Source organism: Plectropomus leopardus, chromosome 23 (genome assembly GCF_008729295.1).
Source record: "Plectropomus leopardus isolate mb chromosome 23, YSFRI_Pleo_2.0, whole genome shotgun sequence".
NCBI classification, from domain to species: domain Eukaryota; kingdom Metazoa; phylum Chordata; class Actinopteri; order Perciformes; family Serranidae; genus Plectropomus; species Plectropomus leopardus.
Genome location: NC_056485.1, coordinates 17145216 through 17170839, shown reverse-complemented (window position 1 = coordinate 17170839; position 25624 = coordinate 17145216). Strand labels below are relative to the sequence as shown.

General features: G+C 37.6%; 1 protein-coding gene across 1 annotated transcript; it reads right to left on the bottom strand.

Annotated features, from left to right (window-relative positions):
- Positions 1-448: 448 nt before the first annotated feature.
- slc7a8a (solute carrier family 7 member 8a) lies at positions 449-25624 on the bottom strand. The gene is made up of 11 exons (XM_042512093.1): positions 25461-25624; positions 16918-17122; positions 13092-13243; positions 6347-6472; positions 5330-5483; positions 3904-4027; positions 3582-3685; positions 2711-2807; positions 2431-2580; positions 2106-2283; positions 449-1198 (listed from the first exon to the last, which is right to left on the bottom strand). Exons 1-11 carry the CDS (start codon positions 25591-25593, stop codon positions 1044-1046), a joined length of 1578 nt encoding a protein of 525 aa, XP_042368027.1. The 5' UTR covers positions 25594-25624; the 3' UTR covers positions 449-1043.

Sequence of the window (25624 nt, the reverse complement as noted above, 5' to 3'; positions counted from 1 at the left end):
CGGTGTAGGATTTGGAAACTAACAATGCAAATGTATGGTGAATACTATCATGCCTATTTCATTCTTTTTATATTTCTGTATGTCCAAGCTGGACTTGCAGTTTTAACGGGTTAATTATCAGTGTAGTGTCCATACAAGAATCCACTTTTTTTTTATTACTTTCATAAAAATTAAAAACTACCCCGAAGTACGAGGATTAATCATCTCTTAACATCACTTTTAACATGCGCTGTAATGACACAGTACAGACTATTATATAATTAAGGCAATTAACAAGAACCTTGCACCATTTTGCGATACAAAGTACAGCTCACACGTCAGCTTTCAGGTGTACGCCTCCGCAAGTGTAAAAAAATAGGCCCAGATGTAAAGGATATTGAATAGAAAAAAAAAGCATATCAACAAAACTAAAAATTAACATGTTAAATCTAAAATAACAACAAAGTCAAATGATATAAACAATTACAAATTACAAAAAGATAAAATATTTCGGAATCACAGTCACCTTTAAAAACAAAACAGTACTTAGTGTACTTCACAACATGAAATGACTTGATCTGAATCTGATTTTCTGCAATCAAAATACAGCTTTGGTGTGTTGACAGCAACGTTTACAATGTCGAGAAAAACAAAACAAAGAAAAAGTTTGCTTAGCCATCACAGCAGAGTAAGAGTCTCTTGTCAAAAATAAAAAAAATGATGCTCTTGCAGTAGGAGTGTGTAGGAAGAGAAGCAGGATGAGGAGTGGTAAATGGTTCTTTTTAAGCATTCACTGAGGAGTCAGAAGGTGCTAACCCTTTGTTATTGCACTTTTGAAGGACCCCAGACTGAAAAGTTTGAGGTCATATTACTCTACATACCTCATGCTATATTTGGCACTTAAATTACTGATTGATACAAAACCAAATAAAAAATATCAAAAGACAAAATGTGGGGGCACAAGTGTTGATCAGTAAATCCACTACAAACTGTGGTTTGCACGTGTGTTTGTGTGCACCCACGTGTGCGTCTGCATGTCTGTTTATAAATGGGAGATAGGGACTTTAGCAGTCCGCTGACTTGTGGTTGTCTCCGTCCTCCTTGGACAGAGGAGACCTGGCCTCCTTCATTTCCTCGCCTTCCTCTCCGTTCCCATCGCCACTAGTCACGGCCGGATAAACCACCACGCAGAACTTCTGGCCCAGGTATGTCATTTTATCTGGAAGAAGAGAGCAGCAAAGACTTTTAGGACTGGGGCGGTAATGGACTTTGAAACGATATATTATATATTATATTATATTATTTTATTCTGTGCTATTCCATTTAATTTAATTTAATTTAATTTAATTTTTTTGTTCCATTTTATTTTATTTTATTCTGTTTTATTTAATTTTATTTTATTAGTGAGTGCAAAAGGGCAGTACAAAAAAAACAAAACAACAAATACAGGGTATTGACAGGCAACACATACATGGAGACAGGAATTTAGACCTTAGGGAACAGGACAAACAAACAAACAAACAAAAAACAACAACAAACATACAAAGAAATGATCTGGCATGGTGTTGTTCTTGCTGTTTTTCATATGGAAACCAGTTATTTTACTATGCTTTGGGTGGATATTGAGGTCATTTGTTCTCGCCTAACTTTAGGTAAGAAAGCAAACTGCATTTTAATTTGGTAGGTTCTAATTTTGTAGCATTATGTCAATAAAGACCAAAAAACTGCTGCAAAAATGTTATTGCCATTGATAATTCTTAAATCTTGTCCCTTTTAGGGTCTTTTTATGTTAAGTGTTATTAAAATATACAGGTTTCAGTATCATAAAAGCACAATGAAATACAATAAAAAATTATTTTAAAAAACAATAAAAATAATAGAAACACCTCACACTACAGACAACATATAGAAATACACCTTGGTAATGTTGCCTACAATACAGTCATCCAAAAACGGCTCTGATTTGCTTCTAGCAAGCACTTACTTTCTGTAAAGGGATTTCTTATTTGGAACTTATTTGATATAATAATAATAATAATCTAATAAGGTAAAACATTTCACCACTGATTGGGCAAATTTTCCCAAAACATATGTCCTCTCACACAACACGGGACAAGCCGACTTACCAACAAAGGCGTCGAAACACTGTGGCTTGTTGTCCCAGTAGACTCCCAGGAAATAGACGGGGACGCCAGTCAACATGATGGCGAGGCCGATGCCACACACCACGGGCTCGGAGTAAAGGGAGAAGATGAGCAAGAAGGCCCAGAAGATGAGGTAAATGACCGGCCAGATTAGGCTGATCTGTAGGAGAAAATAATGAAGCAAAGGTATTACACTCATGCAGAGACGATTATTTGCTAGTCTTAAGAATATTTCCACTTTTTGCATGTTTCATTTGGGGATTTTTTGTGTGAAATGTGCTTTTAATATGGCTGTTTTGAAACACACCTTGATTGGTCGGTGCATGTTGGGCTGTTTGATACGCAGCACAATCTGCCCGGCGACAGTGACGCCATAGAAGAGGTAGTTGATGAAGCCCACATAGTTGATGAGGGTGTACATGTCACTGGTGCACAGCATGAGCAGAGTGGACAGGCACTGAGAAATAAAGAAATAAAGCACGGTCAGAGACAGGAAGTTTGTTGTTCGTCTGCAGCTTCGGCGTTTATCTGAGCATCACGACAGATAGAAACTGACTTAAAAGTGATGCTGTGAAGGAGGCACTTACTGTGAAGAGCAGAGCAGGGATGGGAGTGCAGCGTTTCACATGAATCATAGCCAGCAGACTGGGGAGGTGGCCCTCTCTGGCTCCAGCGAAGAACAATCTGTGAGAGACGGAGACCGAAAAAAACCCCAAAACAATTAATTCATATACAGATATTTAAGCCTGCAGTGCAGCTGTGTGTTACACTATGGAAGGAAAGTATCTAAGTGTCTGCAACTTCATCATCATTTGTTTGATACAGCTGAGTTTATTTAACGTGACAAAAATGTATTTATTTAATTGCACATGTTTTCCTGTAATACATAAAATGCATACAACATGAAAAGAACCCTCAAAAAAAGGTAAATAGAAATTAAAAAAAAGACAAAATAAAATGAATATGATTTTTTTTATGACTTGTAATAAATAAATGAATTAATAGATAAGTAAATAAATAAATAAATTTATGACAGATAAAGCATTTTTAGTTTTATATAGCTCCATTCCTCACTACAGCATTTTCTCATGTTGTGTTGTGCTACTTTGTAACAATTTGTTGCAAGTTTTTTTTATTTATTCATTTTTTTTAAAGTAAAGTTAGATTAAAATTAGTTCTTGATTAAGCTTCCAAATTCAATATTTTCAACAAAATAATTTTATTTATTATCTAGGGACAATTTTCATCCAGAACCTCCACTGTGTCAAAATTTGTAAATGTATCATTTATTAAGTCTTCTTTCCCATCTTGTTCATCATCTTACGACCTGTCAGATTTATATTTCATAACCCTGACACTTAAATTGAGATCTGCTGTATGAAAACAATATATTCACTGCAAAAATTAGGGGTGCTTTACCCTCACATAGTACTGGACGTAGTTATGGTGTGAACTAACCGTGAGGAGGTGAAGAGGGAACCGTTGACTCCTCCGAAGGTGGAGAGAGCCACAGAGATGGGCATGATCCACGACATGACTCCCAGCAGCTTCTCACCAAACGTCTGGGATGGAGGAGCGGGAGGATGGAGGTTAGAGGTCGGAGGAAAAGGGAGGGACACGAGGAGGACACACACGCTGATGGTTAGATCCTAGTTTTCTCATGTTCACCTCTTCAATGTGATGATTGAGGACCAACACTCACTAGAGGGCGTCATTCTACAACTAGCAGCGTGTGAATGAAGTCACAGGACCGCCCTGCGTCATGATCTGAGATACTCACCACGGCAACAGCGTTTGAGGCGAGCAGCTCCTGGGGACTCATGGCTGTGACGTAGGCGATGTTGGCAAAGACGTAGACGAAGGTCACGAGGGGGATGGAGATGAAGATGGCGCGGGGAAGGTTCCTGGAGACGGCAGAAACGTCAATGTTTAGGAGACAGAATGAGGAGAAAAGCTAAAGAGAAGGAGGTACATAGAGGGGGGATTTACAGAAGGAAATTAAAAGTGGTACTTTAGGGGAGGTGTATTAATGGATACCGAGGTTATTAAAAATGTGGGATTGTTAAAAAGACAAAATGCAGAGGAAATGAAGAAATAAACCACTTTATTCTACAAGAAATGTTTCTAGGTCAGAAGCCAGATACTGGGAAAGATGGCGAGAATTTATCCCATGCAAAGTTAAATCAATTTCAGAGAGCTTAAAGAAAAAAAGGATTAAACTGGGAGGCTTAGTCGGTATGCAACTGCTAATCACCGACATAGCAACAAACAGGTTTAAAGTAATTCTTCACCTCAAATGACCATTTGTATATCAATTACTCACCCTGTGTTACACTGAATTCATAAAGAAAGGTTTGCTTTTTCACGTCTCCAGGGTGAATGAAGAGTCCAAAAATGGAGAGTCATAGGAGTCCATGTTTAATAATTGCAAAATATATCAAAACACAACTTGTGCAATATAATCAGTCTCATTTATCCGTTCATATGCATCCAAAAGCCTTTCTTTTTCACTTACGATTTAAAACTGAACTGAAACTGAGTCTTATCTATGTTCTCCTCAAAGCCAGACTCTGTTGACAGAAACAGTCATTTTAGCTCGTTGAACGCAGGAGCTGCTGATCTGCAGCTGCCTTGATCAGTTCATTAGTTTCTATTTTTGTGCGACTTTGGTATTTTTAAGTTTTAGTTCAGATCCACTTCAGTCACGCAATAACACAAACGAATAAACTGATCTAGGCAGCAGCAGCTCCTGTGTTCAGAGAGGTAAAATTACTTTTTTTGTGAATGGAGTGTTGCTTTGAATAGAGCAGAAATAAGTTAACTTTTAAATCGTGAGGTTTAAGTGAAAAATGCACCTGTTTGGGAAGTACTGAGCATAACACAAGTTATGTGAGAGATTGTAAATAAAAGTTTTGATAAAATTTTGCAGTCATTGAACAAAGAAACCTATGACTTCAGTTCATCAAGAGTTTTCTAAATTTTTGTATTCTTTGTTCACCGTGGAGGCATGTGAGAAAAACAAAGATTTATCACAAATTCAACGTAATACATGGTGAGTAATTAATATAAAAAATCGTCATTTTGAGGATGAATTCTTCCTTTAAAATCAACTATATTTTTCTGTTGCAAAGAGCCAGTTAGTACTGGTGAAAGGTGATTTTCAGCAAAAAGTATGATGAAAGAAATGACAGATTAAAGTCTCTTACACATAGGGGTCTACCAGCTCCTCTGTGACGTAGTTGAGGAAGTTCCACCCTCCGTAGGCGAAGGAGCCTTGTAGGAAGGCTAAGGCTATCAAACCCACATCGTAGTCCTGGAAAGGCTCGAAGGCATTGGCTGGCTCCAACCAGTAGTACTCTCCTGCAGGTGGGGAACATAATGCAAAATATATTTAGTTTGATGCTGCATTTTCATGACAGAAAAGTCCATCCTGTGCAATTTTTAGTAATATAAGCAAATTAAAATTCTCCATCAGCACTTGTCTTAGTTTTTCATGTAAATCTGTATGACCTTATCTAACTAAATAAGTCAGTTCCTGAGAATTCATCTTGTGATTGTTGCACAACAAACTGTTGTGAGGGAAACCCATCTGAAAACCATTATCTTATGCAATCAGCGTGTGTAAAACAAGTTGTAAAAGACATTTTGCTAAACCCCTGTAAAGTGGCTTTTTTGTAAAAAAAAAAAAATCCACTGTGATCTCCAGAGCTCCCACTGAGAGATTAGCAAACACTGTGTTTTTTGGGGGAAATGTCTAAAGCATCCATCTTTTCCTTTGTCATTACATTTTTCCCGAAATCCCCTCTTCAGGCATGTTTTCAGAGAGCATTAAAGTATTTCTACGCTCACATACCGTCCCTCATATATGAACCAAAGTCTCCCGTCAAATCGGCCGCTGAAGTCTTCATTTTACTTCAAACGTTTGCACAGAAATCCTCATTTTGTTGTCTCAGGGGCCTACTCTCTGTGGCCCCTGAAATAACTGGCCCTCGGCCATGTTGTGACAGCAAACCCACACAGGCGTGCTGATATAAGCAATGTGAGTTTTAACCAAAAGGGGCCCCCAGAAACTCACTGACCCCTGCGGCGTCGGCGGGGAGCCTACGCTGTCCCGAGTGGCGGAGGATGCCCCCAGTGACCGCGAGTGTGTGACTTTTAAACTTTCACACACAGGCACCAGACAGCTGGAATGCACGATGGACGTATGCATCCGTGGAGCGTACCTTTGCAGATCTGCACGATGCCCATGATGATGATGAGGGCGAGGGCCAGCAGCTTGCCTGCGGTGAACATGTCCTGCACTCTGGTGGCCCATCTTACACTGGAGCAGTTTACCCATGTCAGCAGCACTAGATGCACAAAAAGCACACAATAAAACAGAGTTAATGCTTATCTTTACCCCCCAAAATCAAGTTTTCAATCCGGGTTTCCCATTAACATCTGGATCAGTTTTCTTGTGCTGCATTCAGACACCTTTCACTAGCATTTAAACCTGTGAAACCTGAGAAAATTGGTTTGATTGCATTAAAAAAAAAAGGAAAAAGAAGAAGAAAAAACAAAATGAGCATCTTGGCACCAAATCTCCTGCAAACTGCAAAAATAAATAAATAAATCAATTAATTTAAAAAAAAAATCTGAAAATTAGCTCTGGGGGATTATTAGAGATGATCAAAATTCTATTATTATCTATATTACAATACAAATTTTCTTAATTATTTAAAAATCCTCTTACAGAAAAAAAAGTTTATTTATTTATTTATTTTTAATTTTCGTGTAACTTTTTATACATTTCTTATTAGACATTTTTTGTTGCTTGTCACCCTCTTCCCATGTTTTTAAAGGAAATTAAGTCAATTTGGCTTTAAAGGGTTACTTAGGTATTTTTCAACAAGAGTCCTATTTTCTCATGTTGTGTCAAAGTGACTAATGGAGAAAATGGTCCAGTATTGAGTGAGTGGGCTGCATTGTCCAGCATTTTATACCATATTGCCTTCACATTTAGACTGACATCTTGATATTTTTTTGAAAATTCTGGGATCTCTACTTGGATTTTAAGAAAAATAGCACTGACCATACTGCCAAGGTTGGGAAATGTCTCAGTGAAATTAGTAGATAAATATCATTATCATATTGTTTTATGGTTCTCGTAAAGGGACTGTCACCGCATTGTTTGTAGTAGTAAAACGGATTATTTCCTAAGAGAACGAAAAGAAGTTATGAAACTGGTTATTGTCACTCATAAACCTGTAAGACACGAGAATTCAGGTCAATAGCCGTGCGGATTCTGTGGATTTCGATGGAAAGTGAACTTATCTCAGGTCAGCGCGTAAAGAAAGATTAAAATTGCACACTCGAACATGTGTGACGTGGCTTAACATTTTAACGCTGCGGCGACCTTTGACTGTTGCTGCATCACAGGATCGAACTTCACCCGCTGTCTCGTACAGTGCACCACACATTTTGGCTATACTTCTTTCTTTTTAACTACTGAGGGTATTTGACATTAAAGTTCAAGTTTGATTGACTGAAATCTGAAAAAAGAAAACTAAATTCAAATTACATGTTCGAAAAGGATTGGGAATAAGTGTGACTTTATCTAATCCCACCCCCTCTTCATTGTTCATTAGCTAATAATTCTGCATATGCTTCCTTATTTAAACGTAAATTATGAATACATAAACAGATATAAGAAATATATAAATTAAAACACATATATACATACATAAACATACAAATATATATCATTTGTAACCAAATATGTCCCACAAAATATAATTTAATTTATCAACCATTTATCTTATCTACAGTATTATAACTTATATATTTATTTATTTTGTCTTCTATAAACATGTACTACTCTCATAATTAAGTATGTATTGTCTGGCATCCACTTAACCCTCACCATCCTCTCACATACACACACACACACACACGTCAACATCAACAACAGGGGACTGTCAGACTTCACTATCCAAGTGGGAACTTCTATTAGTGGTCATTTTAAAAATACAAAAATGGAATTGAAAATTTACTTTTGAGGTCTTCTTTCACAACATAACTGAAAATGTGATTTTTATATATTTTTTTAAAGAAATTGCCAAGAGGGGACTTGCAGCCTTAAATAACATCTGCTTATCAAAGAGGGGACCTCCATATACTGCAGTCAAACTGTCTATCCCTGTGCTCTCACCTATTGAGTGTTTCTTTTCAACAAAAAACTTCATATATATTGATTTATTTTGTATTCTATAAACATGTACTACTCCCATAATTAATTATCTATTGTCTACCCCCGTTTTAACCCTCAACACACACACACACACACACACACACACACACACACATATTCATTCATTCATTAGATCAAGCTCTTATCTTTTAAAAATCAGAATGAAAATGCTTTCCATGCATTTTACAGCATAATCTTAACACTTCACTTATCTGGCGTTAACAAAGGGCCAAAATAAAAAGCTCTTACACATATTTGCAAATGCTGTTCGACTCCCTTCACCTCAAGGCTGATCTCACTCGGACAAAGATAATGGATTTGATCTGTACTGCTGGGTACAACAGGCCAGTGGGTTCAGGCCAATAGGGTGCCATTAAATAACAGGCCTGTTTGACTCTGTGGGATTAAGTTCATCACATTAAATACCTCTGAGCTGAGCTGCCGCTGCAGGCAACAAAGGCAGATGCACATGCGTGGGTCTGCACTGATACTGTTAGCTTCAAATAAAGAGAGGTGTCAGACTGGGTTTGTTTGTAGTTGTAGGGAAGTTTGTAGTTGGTGAGTGGGGTTTTTAAGGGGGCAGATAGGGGGAAAGTTACGACTTAAACTTCCTGTTGCGTGACAGCACGACAGTACACAAGAGCTGCGGTGAGAGCTGCTGTTGCTACTCAACTAGAAACAAAAAAACAGGAAATGAAAAGCTGAACAGATCAGCTCGCAGCTCAATTTGTGCACCACAATAACCTCCAACACAACCAATGCAGCCCTGAGCTAATACATCCTAAACCTCTTAACTCACCGGTACACAAAGTTGTTTTAGGAAACAGATGATCTTTCGCCAACTGCATTACTCTAACAACATGTGTTAGTCCCCTCCTACTCATTTTTGTCTGTGGAAACACCTGAGGACAAATTCTCCGAAACCACGGAGCCGAGGGGCTGCTCAGCTGTCTGTAAGCTGAGTATACAAAATGTGTGTATGGAAACTTGCTGAGTTAACTGTGCTGAAAAACATGACAGAGTTATGACCCCGTACTCTGCCATCTGTAGAAAGAGACGGACCCCAGGGAGGATCCCCCCACTTGTTTTTGAAACGGTACACCTTGGAAGACCTTTGGCCTGCACATTGAAGGGACAGGACCAGCCAGCCACTGCCGGTATCTGGTTTGGTCACTGAATCTGGTCTGGATTTGTTGGTAAATGCGTAAGGTTATATCCTGCACACTATTACATAATATTCTGCAAGGGGCCTAATTTAGGAAATGTTCAAACGCAAAAGGAGATAAACACTTGTATGCAGTAAACAACAAGGATGACATCAGAGTTGAACCTCTCACCTACTTTTTCCCTTGAGCAACAACATAAAAAAACGGGGGAAAAAAACTCATCTATAAAAAGATCTAAACGCTGAAAGCTGCCTGACAACATCTGCTGGCAGTTCTTGCCAGAACTTAGTACATTTTGCTTCTGGCGTTCATGAAAGTGGGACAAGAAAGACAGGTAAATGTAGGTCATTGTGTCTAATCCAAACAAACAAAGCATTCAGAGAGTGCGGCGCTCTGCCAAAGATGTACGTTCTTGTAAATTTAGATAGCAGAAAATCTCAAAAGCATGCCAACAGGTTGCAATAAAACTGGTAGAAAGTTAGATAATGTGCAAAGAAACACATTCTACTGGATTCAGCAAGGCAGTAGTTATACTATATATTGTAGGCAATGCATCCATCCCTAATATTTCAATATGCTCAGAATTTTCCCTTCAATATACTGGATGTGTATTATTTAAAGACACAAAAAAACTAAAATTGGTTTACACTTTGAAACGTTGATCTACATCACTATTATGTTCTCTGTTCAGATGCCCTCAAAAGTATTTAAAATCTTCAAACCCTGAGCAAATTTGTTTGCTTTCAATTAAAAAAACTCAATGAGCAACTTGGAATGAAGTGTTACCAAAAATTGGTGGCTTTGGAAAATTCTTTAAAAAAGAACAACAGAATTATCATCATTATCAAAGGACTTTTTTTAGGTAATTTAGGTTTGTTTTGCTGATTTTTATGTAATTTTCTTCTTTTTTAATTTTTTTTTAACAATTTCTTTCTTTTTTGGGGGGGCAAATTTTTGTGTCATTTCTCATTAAGTTGCTAACTGCCTTCCTCTCATGTTTTGGAAAGAAATCTAGCCCGAGATTGGTTGCTCAAACGCTTCTGGGAAACTGAAAATAACAGCACAGAGTATGTATTTTCAGAGAAACAGAACTTCGGACTAATGGTCATTTGCTTTTGGGATTAACAAGCTGATGGAGAAATTAGTTTTGGGTCCAACAGGGCATTATTTAGGAGGAGGGGCTGATTTATGCACAATGTTAGATACACATACAGAAGTGGATGTAGCCTTCTGTCCGTTCATTTTGTGCACATTTTCTGAAACCTTACAGATATGAATGAAACAGAGCAGCACCAGCGTACATTGTGTGGGCGTTGTTTAAGCGAGATACAACCGTAGAGATGCCGTAATGGATCAAATCGTTAATATAATGAAAGAATTCTCCATTTACATGCTGCAATGTATTTATGGCCTCGCAAGGCACCACTGTCTACAACGCTGACTACTTAAATCATACATTATGACGACCTCCTCACCTTGTTTTAGCTGTCAGAAACTCTTTGACTCTGCATGAGGAAGTATGAGGGCCGTGATTTTGAAACAGACGTATCTAGTTTCATTCAGAAAGGTAGCATAAAAGAGTCTTAACATGGCTTTGAAATTCGGTCTAAAAAACGCCACTGTTTTGTAACCGTCCCAAAGGTTTGCTTCACCAATATACACACACACACACACACATACAATACACACACTCTTCTCCAGTGTCCATGCCTGTTCCTGACAGCTGCCTGCAGTATTTGGCCAGTACATGTGAACTTTGTTGAGGGATCCAAACCAACAACTGTCATGTCGATGGCAACCCATTTGTCCATTTGTCTTCACAGATTCACTGAGAGACGCTAGACTGCTTCAGCGGCTTTGATATCTCGTATTAAATAACCTTTGACAGAGAGTTAAGTAACAGAAGAGCCTCAGAGAAAAAAAGGGATAAATGTGTCGGTTTTAAATAACTTTTATAGACTGCAGCAAGCAAGTTTGTGAGGTACTTTTACATTTCCTTCAGCTACTAGTGTCTCAGCCCTGAACTGTCTTTTAACTGTGTCACCGTTGGTGCAGCCTGTCTCAACAAGAACACACAAAACAGAACGCGGAGTCCCTCTGCTCTGTTTCTTTAGGCCACCAGCACTCTTTTATCTCCACACAATCAAAACTGAACCTGCGTGGCGTCTGAGCTGCAGGCGAATTCACCAGAAAAGAGCAGTCAAAGGCGAACGAGTTTCTTTTGCAATTAATTAAAACATTGATGACATAATTTGAGTAATTAATTAAAACATTTGTAGTTTTGCAAACCTGTCTCTTAGAAATTCTGCCCAGAGGGCATCAGTTTTAAAACATAGCCATGAAAAAGTTAAATAATGCTGTAGTTTTAGCAGAAATTTTGCAAGCTCAGACATTTTGATGGAAAAAATGTTATATATGTTATATTATATATGTGATACAATTTACAGATTCTGCTACTCAGTGTTTTTTTCTGGATTTTTCTCTGATTTTCTTGTTTTTATTTTTGCATATTTTTGCACGAACTTCCACTCCTAACAACACCATTCCTTCATTTTAACCCTTTAAAACCTGAACAAATTAGTTTTTTTCAAAAACATGTACAGAAAGCAATGAGCAATTAGCAAGTAACAAGAAAATTACCTGAAAATAAGCACGCAAATAAAAACCATTTATAAAATACAAATGTATAAAATATATAAATCATACATCTAGTTCTTTGGAAAATGTTTCTTCTTTTTTAAAATTATTTTTTCTCTTCACAAACAACCTAAACTGGTTCCACAGGTATTGTACGTAACATGCACTGTTTATTTATCTACTTATCTCACCTATAGTTTATTCTTGAACTCTGCGATAACTCAGCTAGGGATGTCATCTGTTAACAGGTGAATATATCCAATAATTGCAGAAAAATAGTAGATTTGGACTTTTTTTAAAGCCCAGGGAAAATGTCAAGAAAAACAATATTTATATTTATCATAACTGATGATAAATATTGATTATAATTGTTAAAGTACCTTTTCAGGCCATTTCCTCATTTGTTAGTTTTATTTTTTTGGCTAATCTTAGGTGATATTTAGCATAGTTATATATTTAACATTATTTTGAAGAATTATTATTATTATTTCATTTTTTATTAAAGCACCTTTTCCAGATAGTTTTCTTATTTGTGTGTTTTATACTATAATTTTTTTTAGCAACATCTTTTTTAAGATGCTTAAACACTATGTCAGAGAACAAAACATGCAAGTCTCTTAAGCTAGAGACCTTTTTTTACGGATTCTAACTAAAAAAACATTCAAAAGTCCCACTTGTTTTGAGACAAGGGAACCGGAAATGCTAAAATGCTGACAGATTTCCGGGTTTTAGGACTCATTACTGGGGTTCGCCTAACGTTTACTTCTGGCGATTACATTTAGTGAGATAATGGGTTATCAAAAGCAAAATAAACTGAAACTACTAAGTCTTGAAGCAATTACTTTGTTTGTAGAGCATTGCAGTTCTGCATTACGAAACATGTTTGTGATTAACAACGACTGCATGTGTTTGCGTTTAGACATCTGTATTACTCACAGAGGCAGACAGCGGCCAGCAGACGAAGGCCGTTCTCTGGCGGGAAGCAGGTGGGGAAAAGAGGCTGCAGGACGTAGTTGGAAAACGTCAGCGCGATCACGGCCTGGTTGGTCGGGTAGATGACCAACACGGCGATCCACAGGCGCAGGAACCTGAGACGAGAAAGAGTTAAAAAGAGTTACAGACACAGAAGCATGAGAAAAACAGTAGGGTGTCAGGAGAGTGCACAGGCGGGGATGGAAACACATCACAAAGGCACATGACACATATCCTTTCATTCACAGATTCCCATTAAAGCAGGCTATTTTTGCTGGAAGGCGGGGGAAATGTAAACTGTAATTCTAAGGCAAATCGTCATCTGGCAATAAAAAATGACTTAAATGTAGACTAAATGTAGCGCTATTTATGGATTGTACAGTACATTCACCCCAATTGCAAGAAATTAGTCGATTTGGAAATTTATTTTCAAAAAAAGCTGGGGAAAATGTCCCAAAAACTGGATTTATAATTATCCTAATTATATATTTAATTATATTTTAGAGAATTATTATAATTTTAGGCACATTTGTCAGGTCATCCTGTTTTGTTTTGTTTTTTAACTTTTTTTTTCAAATTTTAAGGTAATTTTATTGTACTTTTTACCTTCTCTTTTGCTATTTTTAGGATCAAGTTTCTGATTCCCCATGTTTTGAAAGAAATAAAACCAATTTGCTCAGGTTTAAAAGGGTTATACAATCAAAAAAGAAAACTGGCAACAGGTAAAGACAGTACAAATCATAATTTCTTGCAGCCCTCACGACAAAGCGAAAAAGGGGAAACCCAACACTGTTAATCTACGATGCACTTATGTGGAAGAACATTATTGATATTAGTCACTGTGTTAGAAACTGACTGGATGAGTCATTTCACAAGCACACGGGGAGGAAAAAGCAGAGGGTGAGATGAAATGACAGTGAACACGAGGGTTTAGCTGAGTGTAGCAGTAGAAACCAGACAAGTGGTTTTTCCATGAAATTCCCTGAAAGCTTATGGAGGGATCATTACACCTGACTGCGTTAATGGGATTGTGTCCTACTGGAATGTGCATGTGTGTGTGTTTAATGTAAAAACGTACATTCAGGTGCTGACTGAAACATTTATGTCGACAGTAGAGGGGGAAAGTCGCATTTCCTCCAGTACTTTTTTTGTAATTTGACTCACATTTTTGCTTGTTATGGCCGAATTTGTGCAACTTTATGCAGCTAAAGTTTCTTCACAGATCAGGTCTTACAAACATATCAAACACTCCGATTACACGACACACTATAAAACAAAGTTATTGTGTAGTATGACGTTGAAAGACAAAATGATACAAAAATTACCTAGAAAATGATACAAAAATTACCTAGAAATTAATATAAAGAACAAGAAAATTACCTATAAATTTGTGCTTAAAAATTAAAAAAATTAGATAAAAAGTGCTTAAAAATATATATAATCATTTTATAATTTTGATTATTATAAATTTATATTTTTTCCTGTTAAGACTTTTAAGCAAATATTCAGCTGGAGCTCTCGTAGCCAGCCACCTGCCTGCTCCGCCACTGGTTTATTAACTGTACATATCAGCGTAACACAATCCTCACAGGTCTGACATAACAAAGAGCCTTTGTACATGAAAAGTCCATTCAAATCGCGTTTTAGCGTACAACTTTACGAGCTTTTCCCCTTTTTCCATGATCCAGGTGACGTCAGTATTACTGTTCCCGCAGTCATTGACCTTTACAGTACGCATAATTGACCCCCTCCACTCCCACAGAAGAATAAAAGGAGCAGGACAACGAAAATAAACGCCTCTTGAACGCGGTTTATTTATCCTAGACGGCGGGCACAGGGAAACGGTGTGGCCCCAACACTTCAAACCCAACTACAAAGTCCCCGGATGTAAAAGTTCATTGATGTGTATTGATAGCTACTGTACAAAAGGGACAAAAACAATCATTGGCTGTTTTGTCTGCTTGAATTCCTCTCCCAAAATATCCCGATAATATGTATCCTTGTGATAGTTGAAAAAAAAAATTAACACAATGGTCTAATCTGTGTTTACAGTCTGGGCAAAGGCACAGTGTGTGTGTGAAATCGACGCTAACAAACGATGTTGTTTTTCCTTGGAAATTAACCTACTGTGGTTCCCAAGCGTTGACTGTATGTTCTGGGAAGATAACTGAATGGAAGAAGGCCGTGGGCTGTGAGTCATTTTTTTGCTTGTGGTTTTATTTATTTATTTTCTTACTACGTCTAATTTCTGCGCTCAACTATAAGCAAAGGACCCCCTGCTTTGGCTCAAGATGTCTGACCTACATGAGCAGGCTCATCCACCAGGATGAAGAGAGACATGTTGGTATGCTCACCTAAATCCATGTCAAATTAACTTTGATTGTTTGGGAGGCCCCTTCCTCTAAAAAAGTGGGTCATATACTTAAGGGTCCAGTGTGTAGGATTTAAGGGGATATACCGGCAGAAATATAATATAGTATTATATGTACGTTTTCTTGTGTGTATGAACACATGAATATAAGAATTGTTGTTACCTTGGAATGAGTTGTTTATATCTACATAAAGAGCAGGTCATTGTTTATGGAGATCGCCATGTTGCACCGCCATATTTCTACAGTAGACCAAAATGGACATACAAAACACTGGCTCTAGATACGACCTTTCGTGCTTTTGTATTTCCACTGTAATAAGCAACTCTTCCAGTGGAAAAACACTAATATTTAAAATGTGAAACTGCTTTATTCACTGTTTTTACAGGTTATCAGAAAAAAAAGGTGAGCACAGTAGCACGTACTAGGCTGTCAGGCCGTATCCGACATGCCGAAAAAGTGTTTTGTACTGTTTTAAATCACCTGGTAAGTTTATTTTGAGAGGAAGAGATCTCCATAAATAATTCTGGTAACAACCTCCTAAATGTTTGGATCTTAAGTTACCAGAGAAAAAAGTTGACGACACATTAGCAGGTGCTGGGCTATTGGCTGTCTTCAACATGCCAAACACCACTGAAGAAAACTGATTTTTAAAGTGAAACTGCTTTATTCAGTGATTTTACCAGTTTTGATCACTTGGTTAGTTTATTTTTGAGAGCAAGGGACCTCTGCAGATAATTCAGCTGCTGGTAACAACCTCCTAAATGTTTAGATGTTAAGTTACCAGAGAAAAACACTGAGCACACATTAGCATCTGCTGGGCTAGTGGCTGTCTTGACATGCCAAACACCATTGGCGAAACACTGATTTTTAACTTGAAACTGCTCTATACAGTGATTTTACCAATTTTAAACACATGGTCCCTTTGATTTGAAGAGGAAGACACCACTGCAGATAATTTGGCTTCTGGTAAAAACCTCCTTAACAATGAACACTGAAGGAATCTTAACCGGGAGAAGTTTCAACTGGTTGAAAATGCAATCCTTACCGCTTAATGCCATTAAATCTTTTATACTGTTCCTTTGACTGACTCTCGGGCCACAAAGGTTTGATAACTCTTTGCCCCTTAACCTTTGTGTGGGTTTAAGCTTTACCCCTTAAGCTTAAACCCACACAAAAAAATGCAGTAAAGACAAAGAAACAGAATGAAATTTCTAAATGTCAAAAATTCCCTGAAAACAAACCACAAACCCACTTAAGTTTCCACTTCTGTACAAGCCTCTTTCTTATAAAACCATTTACTGTTACATGTCAGTCTGCTTTGATGTCTCCTCCTCTCTTACCCAAATTATATCATCAAATGTCATGAAAATACACCTAAACGCCCCTCTGAGTAAAAACTAAATGAGTGAATGTCTCACCCAGCCAGTCCTCCGAAGATGTCCTTGACGTAGGAGTAGTCCCCACCCGACTTGGGGATGGTGACACCCAGCTCAGCGTAGCACAACGCCCCGATGGCTGTGATGACACCCGTGATGATCCAGACGATCAGGGCCACACCCACTGAGCTGGCGTTCTCCATCACCCCCTTGGGACTGACGAAGATACCTGAGCCGATAATGTTACCTGGTGAAGAGAGAGAAGAGAGGTGTCAGGTTTCAGTGCAGAATGAAAAAGAGGGTGTTGTCAGCATTGTTATGAAAATCCGAAGAGTTTATGTATGTGAATAAGCATAGCTGAAAGCACAATAAGTTTTTTTAATGTGTTTTTTGTGCATTTAAAGGGGCACTGCACCATTTTTTCACATAAAAATCAGTTCTGTTGTCATTAGAAGTACAACCCAGCCTGAATAAATGGTTGCATATCTTCTCTGGAAAAGCTTTTTGAAGTTTGGAGTCAAAAATATGCTCTCTAATTGCATCATGGGAGGTGTAGTATCTAATATTTCGGAGCTTAGGATATAAAAGCCAAGACATCTTACTTGCTGAAGCAATTTTGACCATTATTCTGATAACATTAGAAACAAATCAAATATCTATTTGAAACAAATAGCTTGCTCTGCCTGAAGTAGAAAAATGAGCCTACCAACACCTCTGGAGCTTATAAATTGACTTTTTTCTTGTTTGTTTAATTCAAACACAAACAGAAATATACGAACGATACGTGCGCAGGTTTTAGTGTATATCTCAGCAGCATGACAAGTGTAGTGAGACAGCAAGAGTCACTCGACTGTTACCACCAAGGAAAAAAAAAACAGCTAAACTACAAACTGTCATTACTACGTTCCTGTTCGTGCACTGAATAAACTGCTGGCATGTTAATCAGAAACTGTCAAAAACTAATTGCACAGTCTGAACATTGATGCATCAACTGAGTCATTAGGCGAAGTGGGAACCTCTAATCTGCTGATTCAGCACAGGAGATGGAGCAAGACAGAGAGAGCGGGGTGAAAGAGTGCAAAGAAGGAGGAGGAGGGACAGGAGGTAGATGCATAAGGGGGAGAATAATGTCCTGACAGACTCAATGAGCATCAGAATGCCGCGCATTTTACACAGGAGCTGAAACATGGAGGGGCGGACCTCTGGAGTCCGACATGAAAGAAGCCGCCGGATGGTTTCACTCCTGTCCAACGAGGCTACGACAAAGCCGACGTCGGGAGCCTCCAATCAAATTCAGCTGACTGTGCTTGAAACAGCGGCACATAAAAAGGCCTCAGGGTCAAAGGTCGAAGGTTTTAAATCATAACTGGATGATAGGCAGACACGATAGGCATTTTACAGTACAAAAGTCAAAGGTGTGAATGATACTATCACATTCTGCCTGCAGAGTTAAATGAAGTGTGGCGATTGTGTCATTTTTCCTGCTATAGCTGCCAATAAATTACAACATTTAACTTGCAGCTGCAAATCCAGCTAGGTGCATAGTGGGACAACATGAAATTAGTGATTTACATATTTTATTATGTAAAAATATATATATATATTTGCTGGTTTCAGCTTCTCAAATGTGTGATTTGCTGCTTGTTGAAGTTTTCAATGCTGGCTTGGATATCTTAAGGGTTTTCAGCTATTAGAAATCCAGGGTCACTGTCACGTTATTTTAGGTGCCTTGACTGAAAACTGTTGTGTTTTGATTAATCGTAGAACTTTGATGCCCGAAAACTGGTATTAAGGACAGCCTGAAAAAAATCATTCTTTGTTGCAGACAAACACGTTGAAATATATCTATGGCAACATCCAATACCTAAAGAAAAAAGACTTAAAATGGTAACTGCAACTGCTTTCTCAGATCTGTTGATCTAAAGGAAAATCTGAACATGTGCCAAACCGTGAACTGAAAACATGAGGGCATGCAAATGGTTTAACAGATTCCATATGCATCACGTGCGAGTGGTGGGGACAGCTGCTCCCTTATGTAACTCAGGCTGCAGGTAAAAGGTAAAACAGGCAACAAGTGAAACCATCCCACCCCTGGTTATGTTCAAATGTTTATGACAGTGGTGGTCTTCACTGCATGACCTTTGACATCCAGGGGGAAAAAGGCAGCTATGTGTTGACTCAGCACTTTGTTGCAAAATCCCTGATATGCTACTGCAACATAAAGTTTGCAGATAAAGGTAACGTGCAGCTTCTGGTTTGAATGAGCTAAGACTTTTATGTAAGGGCAAGCGGGTGCTTAAATGTGCACGCTTGCATGTTGCGTGTTTGTGTCATGTGCATCATTGCACTCGAGCGTGTGAGACATGCTGACTAATGTGGAATCTCATCAGGTTTCCTGTTCTTGTGGTCACATTTTTACATCCTTCTGTCTCCAAATATGCCAAGAGGGAACTTTTTCCTTTTAAAAAACATGCTGTTGCTAAACTGTCTCTTGACCTAAATCTGCAGCTAAATGCATTTTTGTATGACCTTTAAAGGTGCAGTTGGTAACTTAATGATAATAACTGTCATTCTCACTAAAATGTCACTGTATTCTGGAAGAAGTGCGTAAGAAAGACAATTTGAGAAAAAAATAATGACCCTCATCTTTATAAAGCTTTAAATGCCATTTGCTAGACCTTTAAACTTTAAACTGTACTGTGGTGCACAAAAAACAACCAGTCAGAGGCAAGAAGTCTCTAAGCAGCTGTCAGTCATGTCAATCACTGCTCATGAACTACAGTCAAACTTTCCATCTAGGCAGTGCTGATCAAATTTGAATCAAGATTCAGTCCCTGCATCGCCTGTTTCTTATCTCAAGTGTTTGAAAAAGAAATGAGAATGTTTGTGACCCGACCGATGGGCGGTGCTAGGAACTTTAGCTGACTGTTTCCAACATGGTGCCTGGTTTACAAACGTTCTCATTTTACAGCTAAACCGTACACTATAATATGTTTCTGGAATAAGAATGTTTATGCCATGTTGGAAACAGTTGATTGAAGTACCATGCACTACCCAATGCCCAATTTTAGTGTACTGTTTAGCTGTAAAATGAGAGCGTTTGTAAACCGGGCAGCATATGTGCCATGCACCACCCATCGGCCGGGTCACAAACTTTCCTTTTTTACAGCTAAACAGTACACCCAAAATGTGTTTCTGAAAACATTTGAGGTGAAAAATAGGATACATCTAGTTGACTGTACAGCTGTAAAAATGAGAAATGATATGATCATGCTGGAAACAGTTGACTGTAGCACCGAGCACTGCCCATTGGCAAGATCACAAAATTCAGCATTTGACAACTACACAGTACACTAAAACGTGTTTCTGAATACATTTGACGCGAAAAGTAGGAGACATGTTTTAGTGCACCATTAAGCTGTAAAATGAGGAAGTTTGTGAACCAAGCATCATTTTGGAAACAGTTGATTGAAGTACCAAGTACTGAAGTAATGTTTCTGATTATATTTGAGGCAAGAAAAAGGCAATGCAGTAACCTTGATTCATATTTGATCAACTCTGCCTAGTTTGACAGTTTACAGATGAGTTTTTTTCCCATATAGTGCTGGATAAACACAGTGACACTTTTAGCAAATATGACAAGTTACCCACAGTAGCTTTAAGAAGAGGCGGATAAAAAGTCTGTTGAATCTCTTGAGGCAGCGTGCATCACTTCTATCCACATTTCTTTGTCATATTTCCGCATCTTTTTACAAATCTCTGCAGGCCTCAGCCTCTTTTAGCACAGGATATTTTGATACCCTCCTTTGTTATCGGATTGTTGTTTCACTAAGGAAGAGGCTTGGTCTCCGACATGCTCCCTGAGCACATTTCTGTTCCTCTTGGACTGTGTTTGATGTTTTCTGACAGCAACAGCTCCACTTCAGATTTTACACAACTTATTTTCACGGTATTAGAAAGTGCTGTGGTCCTTTTAAGATGTAGAGTGCTTCCAGAAAGTTATCTTGCTTTTCCATTTCATTTAGATTACAATTTATTATTGGGACAACTATTTGGGCAACTGACAAACATTTTCATTATCATTTCATCTGCCAATCATTTTGGGAAAAAAATAGATTAATTATTTGATCTAAAAGATTTCATTATATATATATATATATATATATATATATATATATATATATATATATATATAATATATATATATATATATATATATATATATATATATATATACATAAAATGACAAAGTCTATGAAGATGCATCCAAGAGTCATTTCATGAAAACTGTTCAGTTTGGGTCAACCTTTAAATGGGGAAAAAGAGGCAGTATAAAACTGTGAAGATGCTAATTTAATTAAGTGAACTAGTAGGAAGAAGTAAAATAAAATAAAATAATAAAATAGGAATTTCAATATTTTAACTGTTCTTTTTAAAATTTCAGCTATTTTTTCATAATGTCATCCAAAAAAATCTGTTTTTAATAATTTTTTTAAAAATGTATTTGTATCAAACATGAGTTTTTCATTTATGGTGTTAGCCCTGACCATAGAGAAACGTTAACCCATATTACTTTGAATCTTAACACCTCATTGCAGGCTGATATTTGGATATAATGGATAAAAAGAAATCAATATTACCATTTATATAAACCATTTCCATGGAATGACCCATAAACATTACACCGGAGGGAAAATTAATTGTATTATTTTTTAGCACACAAGATTGAAAAACTACTCACACAGAAGCAGCAAAAACCTATGAATATTAACAAGTGTGTGTGTTTTTGCAGCATTATGATATAACCCTGATCAGCCTTTATAAAGCCCTCTAAGATTAGTTCTTGCATTTCCACCCGGCGTTAAATCCCTGTTCAAACAGCCACCAAGCTGCGGCAACCTGCTGCTTGGAGCTCAGCCAAACACTCACAGACCCTGCACGCCCGTGCGCTTGTGTGTGAGTTATTATTATTAAACCAAAGCAATTTATAACACTGGAGCAATTCATAAGAGGGAGGAGGAAGTTTTGATGTCATTATTTCTTCTGCCAACTCGGGGTTTAAAAGACAAAAAGCTACTGTGATAGCATAAAATTGCATTTAATCAAAGTGAATTTGTGCAACAATTACAAAACAGATATACTGGAGTCCAGCTCAGACATGGCTAAGCCAGGCGAGCTAATAAAACAACATTATCAGGGCGGGGCCTTCTCCAAGTGGCCAAAAGTTCACTTCTAATCCCAATTCCTGGTTTTGTACAATTAAAGATTTACGTGTGTGTGTGTGTGAGAGAGTGATAAACGCCTGTACTGTACAATAGGCCATAAAAAACGTTTGATGTCCTCATGTGCTCGGCCCTTTTTCATGGAAACCCAGCGGGGCATGTTCACAACGAGGGGATCAGACGAGTCACCTGACCTCACGTCGCTCTCTCTGGCACATGACAATGTGAGCCGAGGGAGCATGAATGAGCGACTGGTCAAGGACGAAAGCGCCTGTCGAGAACAGTCTGGTGACTGAGTCGAGGTGTACGGACTCTGGACGGCTGTAAATAAATCTTCTAGAGAGGCTATGAGAGGCTTAACGCTGCCAAGCAAGTCGGCTGATGAATGGAGAGCCATAATAAAATGTTTTATTAATTGGATTATCTACAAGTTGTTATATAGATATGCTCAAGGGTGGGGCTACAGATAGAAGATGCTGGCAGCATGCATAGGTTTTACTCACTTGTAGTTTTGTAGCGTGGCACTTTTATAAACTTTTAACAATCTGTCAATATTTGCAATCATCTCAGAGCACAATCACCGCTTTGGAAAGGCACGAAAACATTATTGCATCTATAAAAATGTGTGTATATTAAGTTTAAAGTTGGTTTAGCCTCACTTTTACTGTGCTAGAGATGAGGCCTTCTCGGTCAAACCTCAAGGACTTAAAGGGATAGTTTGGATTTTCTAAATGGGGTTGTATGAGGTACTCATCGATAGTCAGAGTGTTAAATATAGTAGATGACAGTCTGCACGACCCCAGTTTGGAGAAGCAGACTGCAGTAAGGCACAGAGGCTGAGCAATGTACTGCTGTGGATGGACGTATTTAAGACTCTTAAAAAAGTTGCACCTAAAAAAGTCTATATCATTTTTAAGTATTCACCATACTGAGAACATTTTCTACACTTTCAACCCTTCAGACAGCCCCTTCTGATGGTCATGCATGATTTAAATTTCCTCATCTGTGATACAAGCTATTTAACCCTTTGTAACCAGAGGAAATTTGTTAGATTTTTTTCAAAAACATGGGGAAAAAAAGGTAATGACAAACTTGGCAGGAAATGTCCCACAAATTGCAAGAAATCAGTAAAAACAAAGAAAATGACCTGGAAATCAGGTTTCAAAAAAGGCAGGAGAATTATTACAAAATGATAAAATATGGAGAAATACATCCAGAAAAATATATTTATAATAATTACAATTACATCTTAAAATTATGTAACAGAAAAAAAAACATATATATATATAAAATATATATCTATATATATATATAAAATATATATCTATAAATATATATATATATATATATATATATATATATATATTATTTTTTTCAGGTTGTTTTCTTTTAACTTTTTACTTTTACTTCACTGTTTCAAAGTGATGACGAACAACAACAAATACCAAGGTTGCTCTTCATCTCTCCTCCTTCTGTCTCTCTCTCTCCTTCGGGAATTCCTCTGTTCAAACACTCTCACTCACTCTCCCTTCCTTCCTCCCGTTACCATGGAAACGCATAAGTGAATGAGTCATCCCCTCCCTCCTCTTCATCCTCTCAAGGTCATCACGGAGACCACACACTCTCACCTGGAAAATCTGGCCACATTTGTATCGATCGGCCTGTCGTTTGATGGTGTTATTATTTTGACTTGTCTTGTTTGTCTGTACTGAACGAAAATGACCACTATCACAGCATGTTTGTCCCTGACCTTCATTATTATATTGATAAGGTCACGACTGAAGGAAGAAAGGAATATTTTGCTGCCCAAAAGATCAATTACTCATCTTGTGTTATGCTGAATTTGAGAAGAAAACAATGTTTTTCTTGCATGCCTCTGCAATGAATGAAGCTCCAAAAACGTACATAAAACTGGATAAATGAGATTTTCATTATACTGCACAAGTTGTGCAAGAGTTTGTTTTAGTTTACAATATTACAATATTTAAAATTTAAGGCAAAATCTAATCTCTAATTGCAATATTGATATAATATTGATTTACTGCCAACCCTATGATCACTCAGTAAGTCCAACAATTTACTGCTTTAAATATTAATAATAAGTATCTCCACCCAAGATCCTACAATTCCCACAATGCCAATCAATCTGATCCCTAATGACTTCACCGGGGCTATTTCCTCAGACTTTAAATAGCGCCCTCCAAAGCAAAATAAATAATTCAAAAGTTTTCAACAACTGGGTAGTGCAACCAATGATGAGTAAACTGAGTTAAAATTGTAAAAATCAACTGAGTGCTCCTTTAAAGTTGTATCTTTTTTTGTATATTTAGTACTTTATGTCAAATAAAAGAGCTGTAGGCCAATTTCTGTTGCCAGCTTGCCATCTGACTAAATGGGCCTTATTCTAAATGAGCATCAGAAATGAGTGAGTGTGACAACATCATCATTCTTGTCCAGGCTGCAGAGACATGATGACATCTGATAAGCATGTTGCAACAGAGACTGATCTGACAGCACACACACTTGTCACACAGTGTGCAGAGAGTGAGCACAGGCTAAATATTAAACCAAACTACTGTCTGTGTAAAAATGCTGGTGCGGTACAGGTGATATCACTGACTCTGTGCCAGGATGCAACATCCTTGTCCTGCAACACCCACACACTCATCGTAAACTTTAAGTGCTGATTGAATGTTGCAATTTGTTTCCAGTTGTTGTTGTGCTGACCACAATGACTGTCACTTTTATTTCTTACACTCAGACTCACTTTTAATACTGCCTTAGTTAAACAAATCAACAGTTTAACCCACTAAGCAAAATGGCTTGATTTTTTTACCCAGAAAACATAGGAAGAAGGAAATGAGAAACTTAGGAAGAAATGAGCAAAAATGTGCACAAAATGAGTTAAAAAAGTATTTAGAAAATAACCTGAAAAAAGTGCATAACAATAAAATAAAAATAATAATGATAATAATAAATATTTTCATTATTATTTCAAATTTTAATTATGAAAATTGTAATAGTATAATTGATATTTTTATTTTAAGCTTTTAGACTTAATAATAATAATAATAATATCTATTAATATTATTTCAAATATTTAATTGTAAAAATTGTAACAGTGTAAAAGATATTTTTCACTAACTTTTTAAAAAATGTATAAATATTTAGATTTTTTTTTGCAAATTGTGGGACATTTCTGATTGCTTATTGACTGTTTTTTCATGTTTTCGACAGAAATCCGACCGGGTGTCAAAGGGTTAAAGGACTAACTCGAGTCAAAGTTGCTGTGAGGTGAATAAGTCAAAGTGGTTGCACCCTTAAGCAGATCTGACTCTAACAGAAATGGTTACTCAGACTCACCAACAATGATGCCACAGGCGCTCACAAGCCCGATCTCCTTCTTGAGCGCCACTCCACCTCCTGACTCCTTCTCCCCGGCAGCATCCTTGGCAGAGCCCGACGTGCTGCTCCGTTGTCTTGCACCGTCCGTCATTGTTGATGGCTGGACTCTCGGTTTTGGGTTT

Bases quoted from the DNA above. Each gene is read 5' to 3' on its own strand.
- slc7a8a (XM_042512093.1), bottom strand. From the start codon at position 25,593: ATGACGGACGGTGCAAGACAACGGAGCAGCACGTCGGGCTCTGCCAAG. The intron at 5,484-6,346 runs GTACGCTCCACG...CCCCACCTGCAG, and splicing joins CATCGTGCAGATCTGCAAAG to GAGAGTACTACTGGTTGGAG. The intron at 2,808-3,581 runs GTTAGTTCACAC...CGTCTCTCACAG, and splicing joins TCCCTCTTCACCTCCTCACG to ATTGTTCTTCGCTGGAGCCA.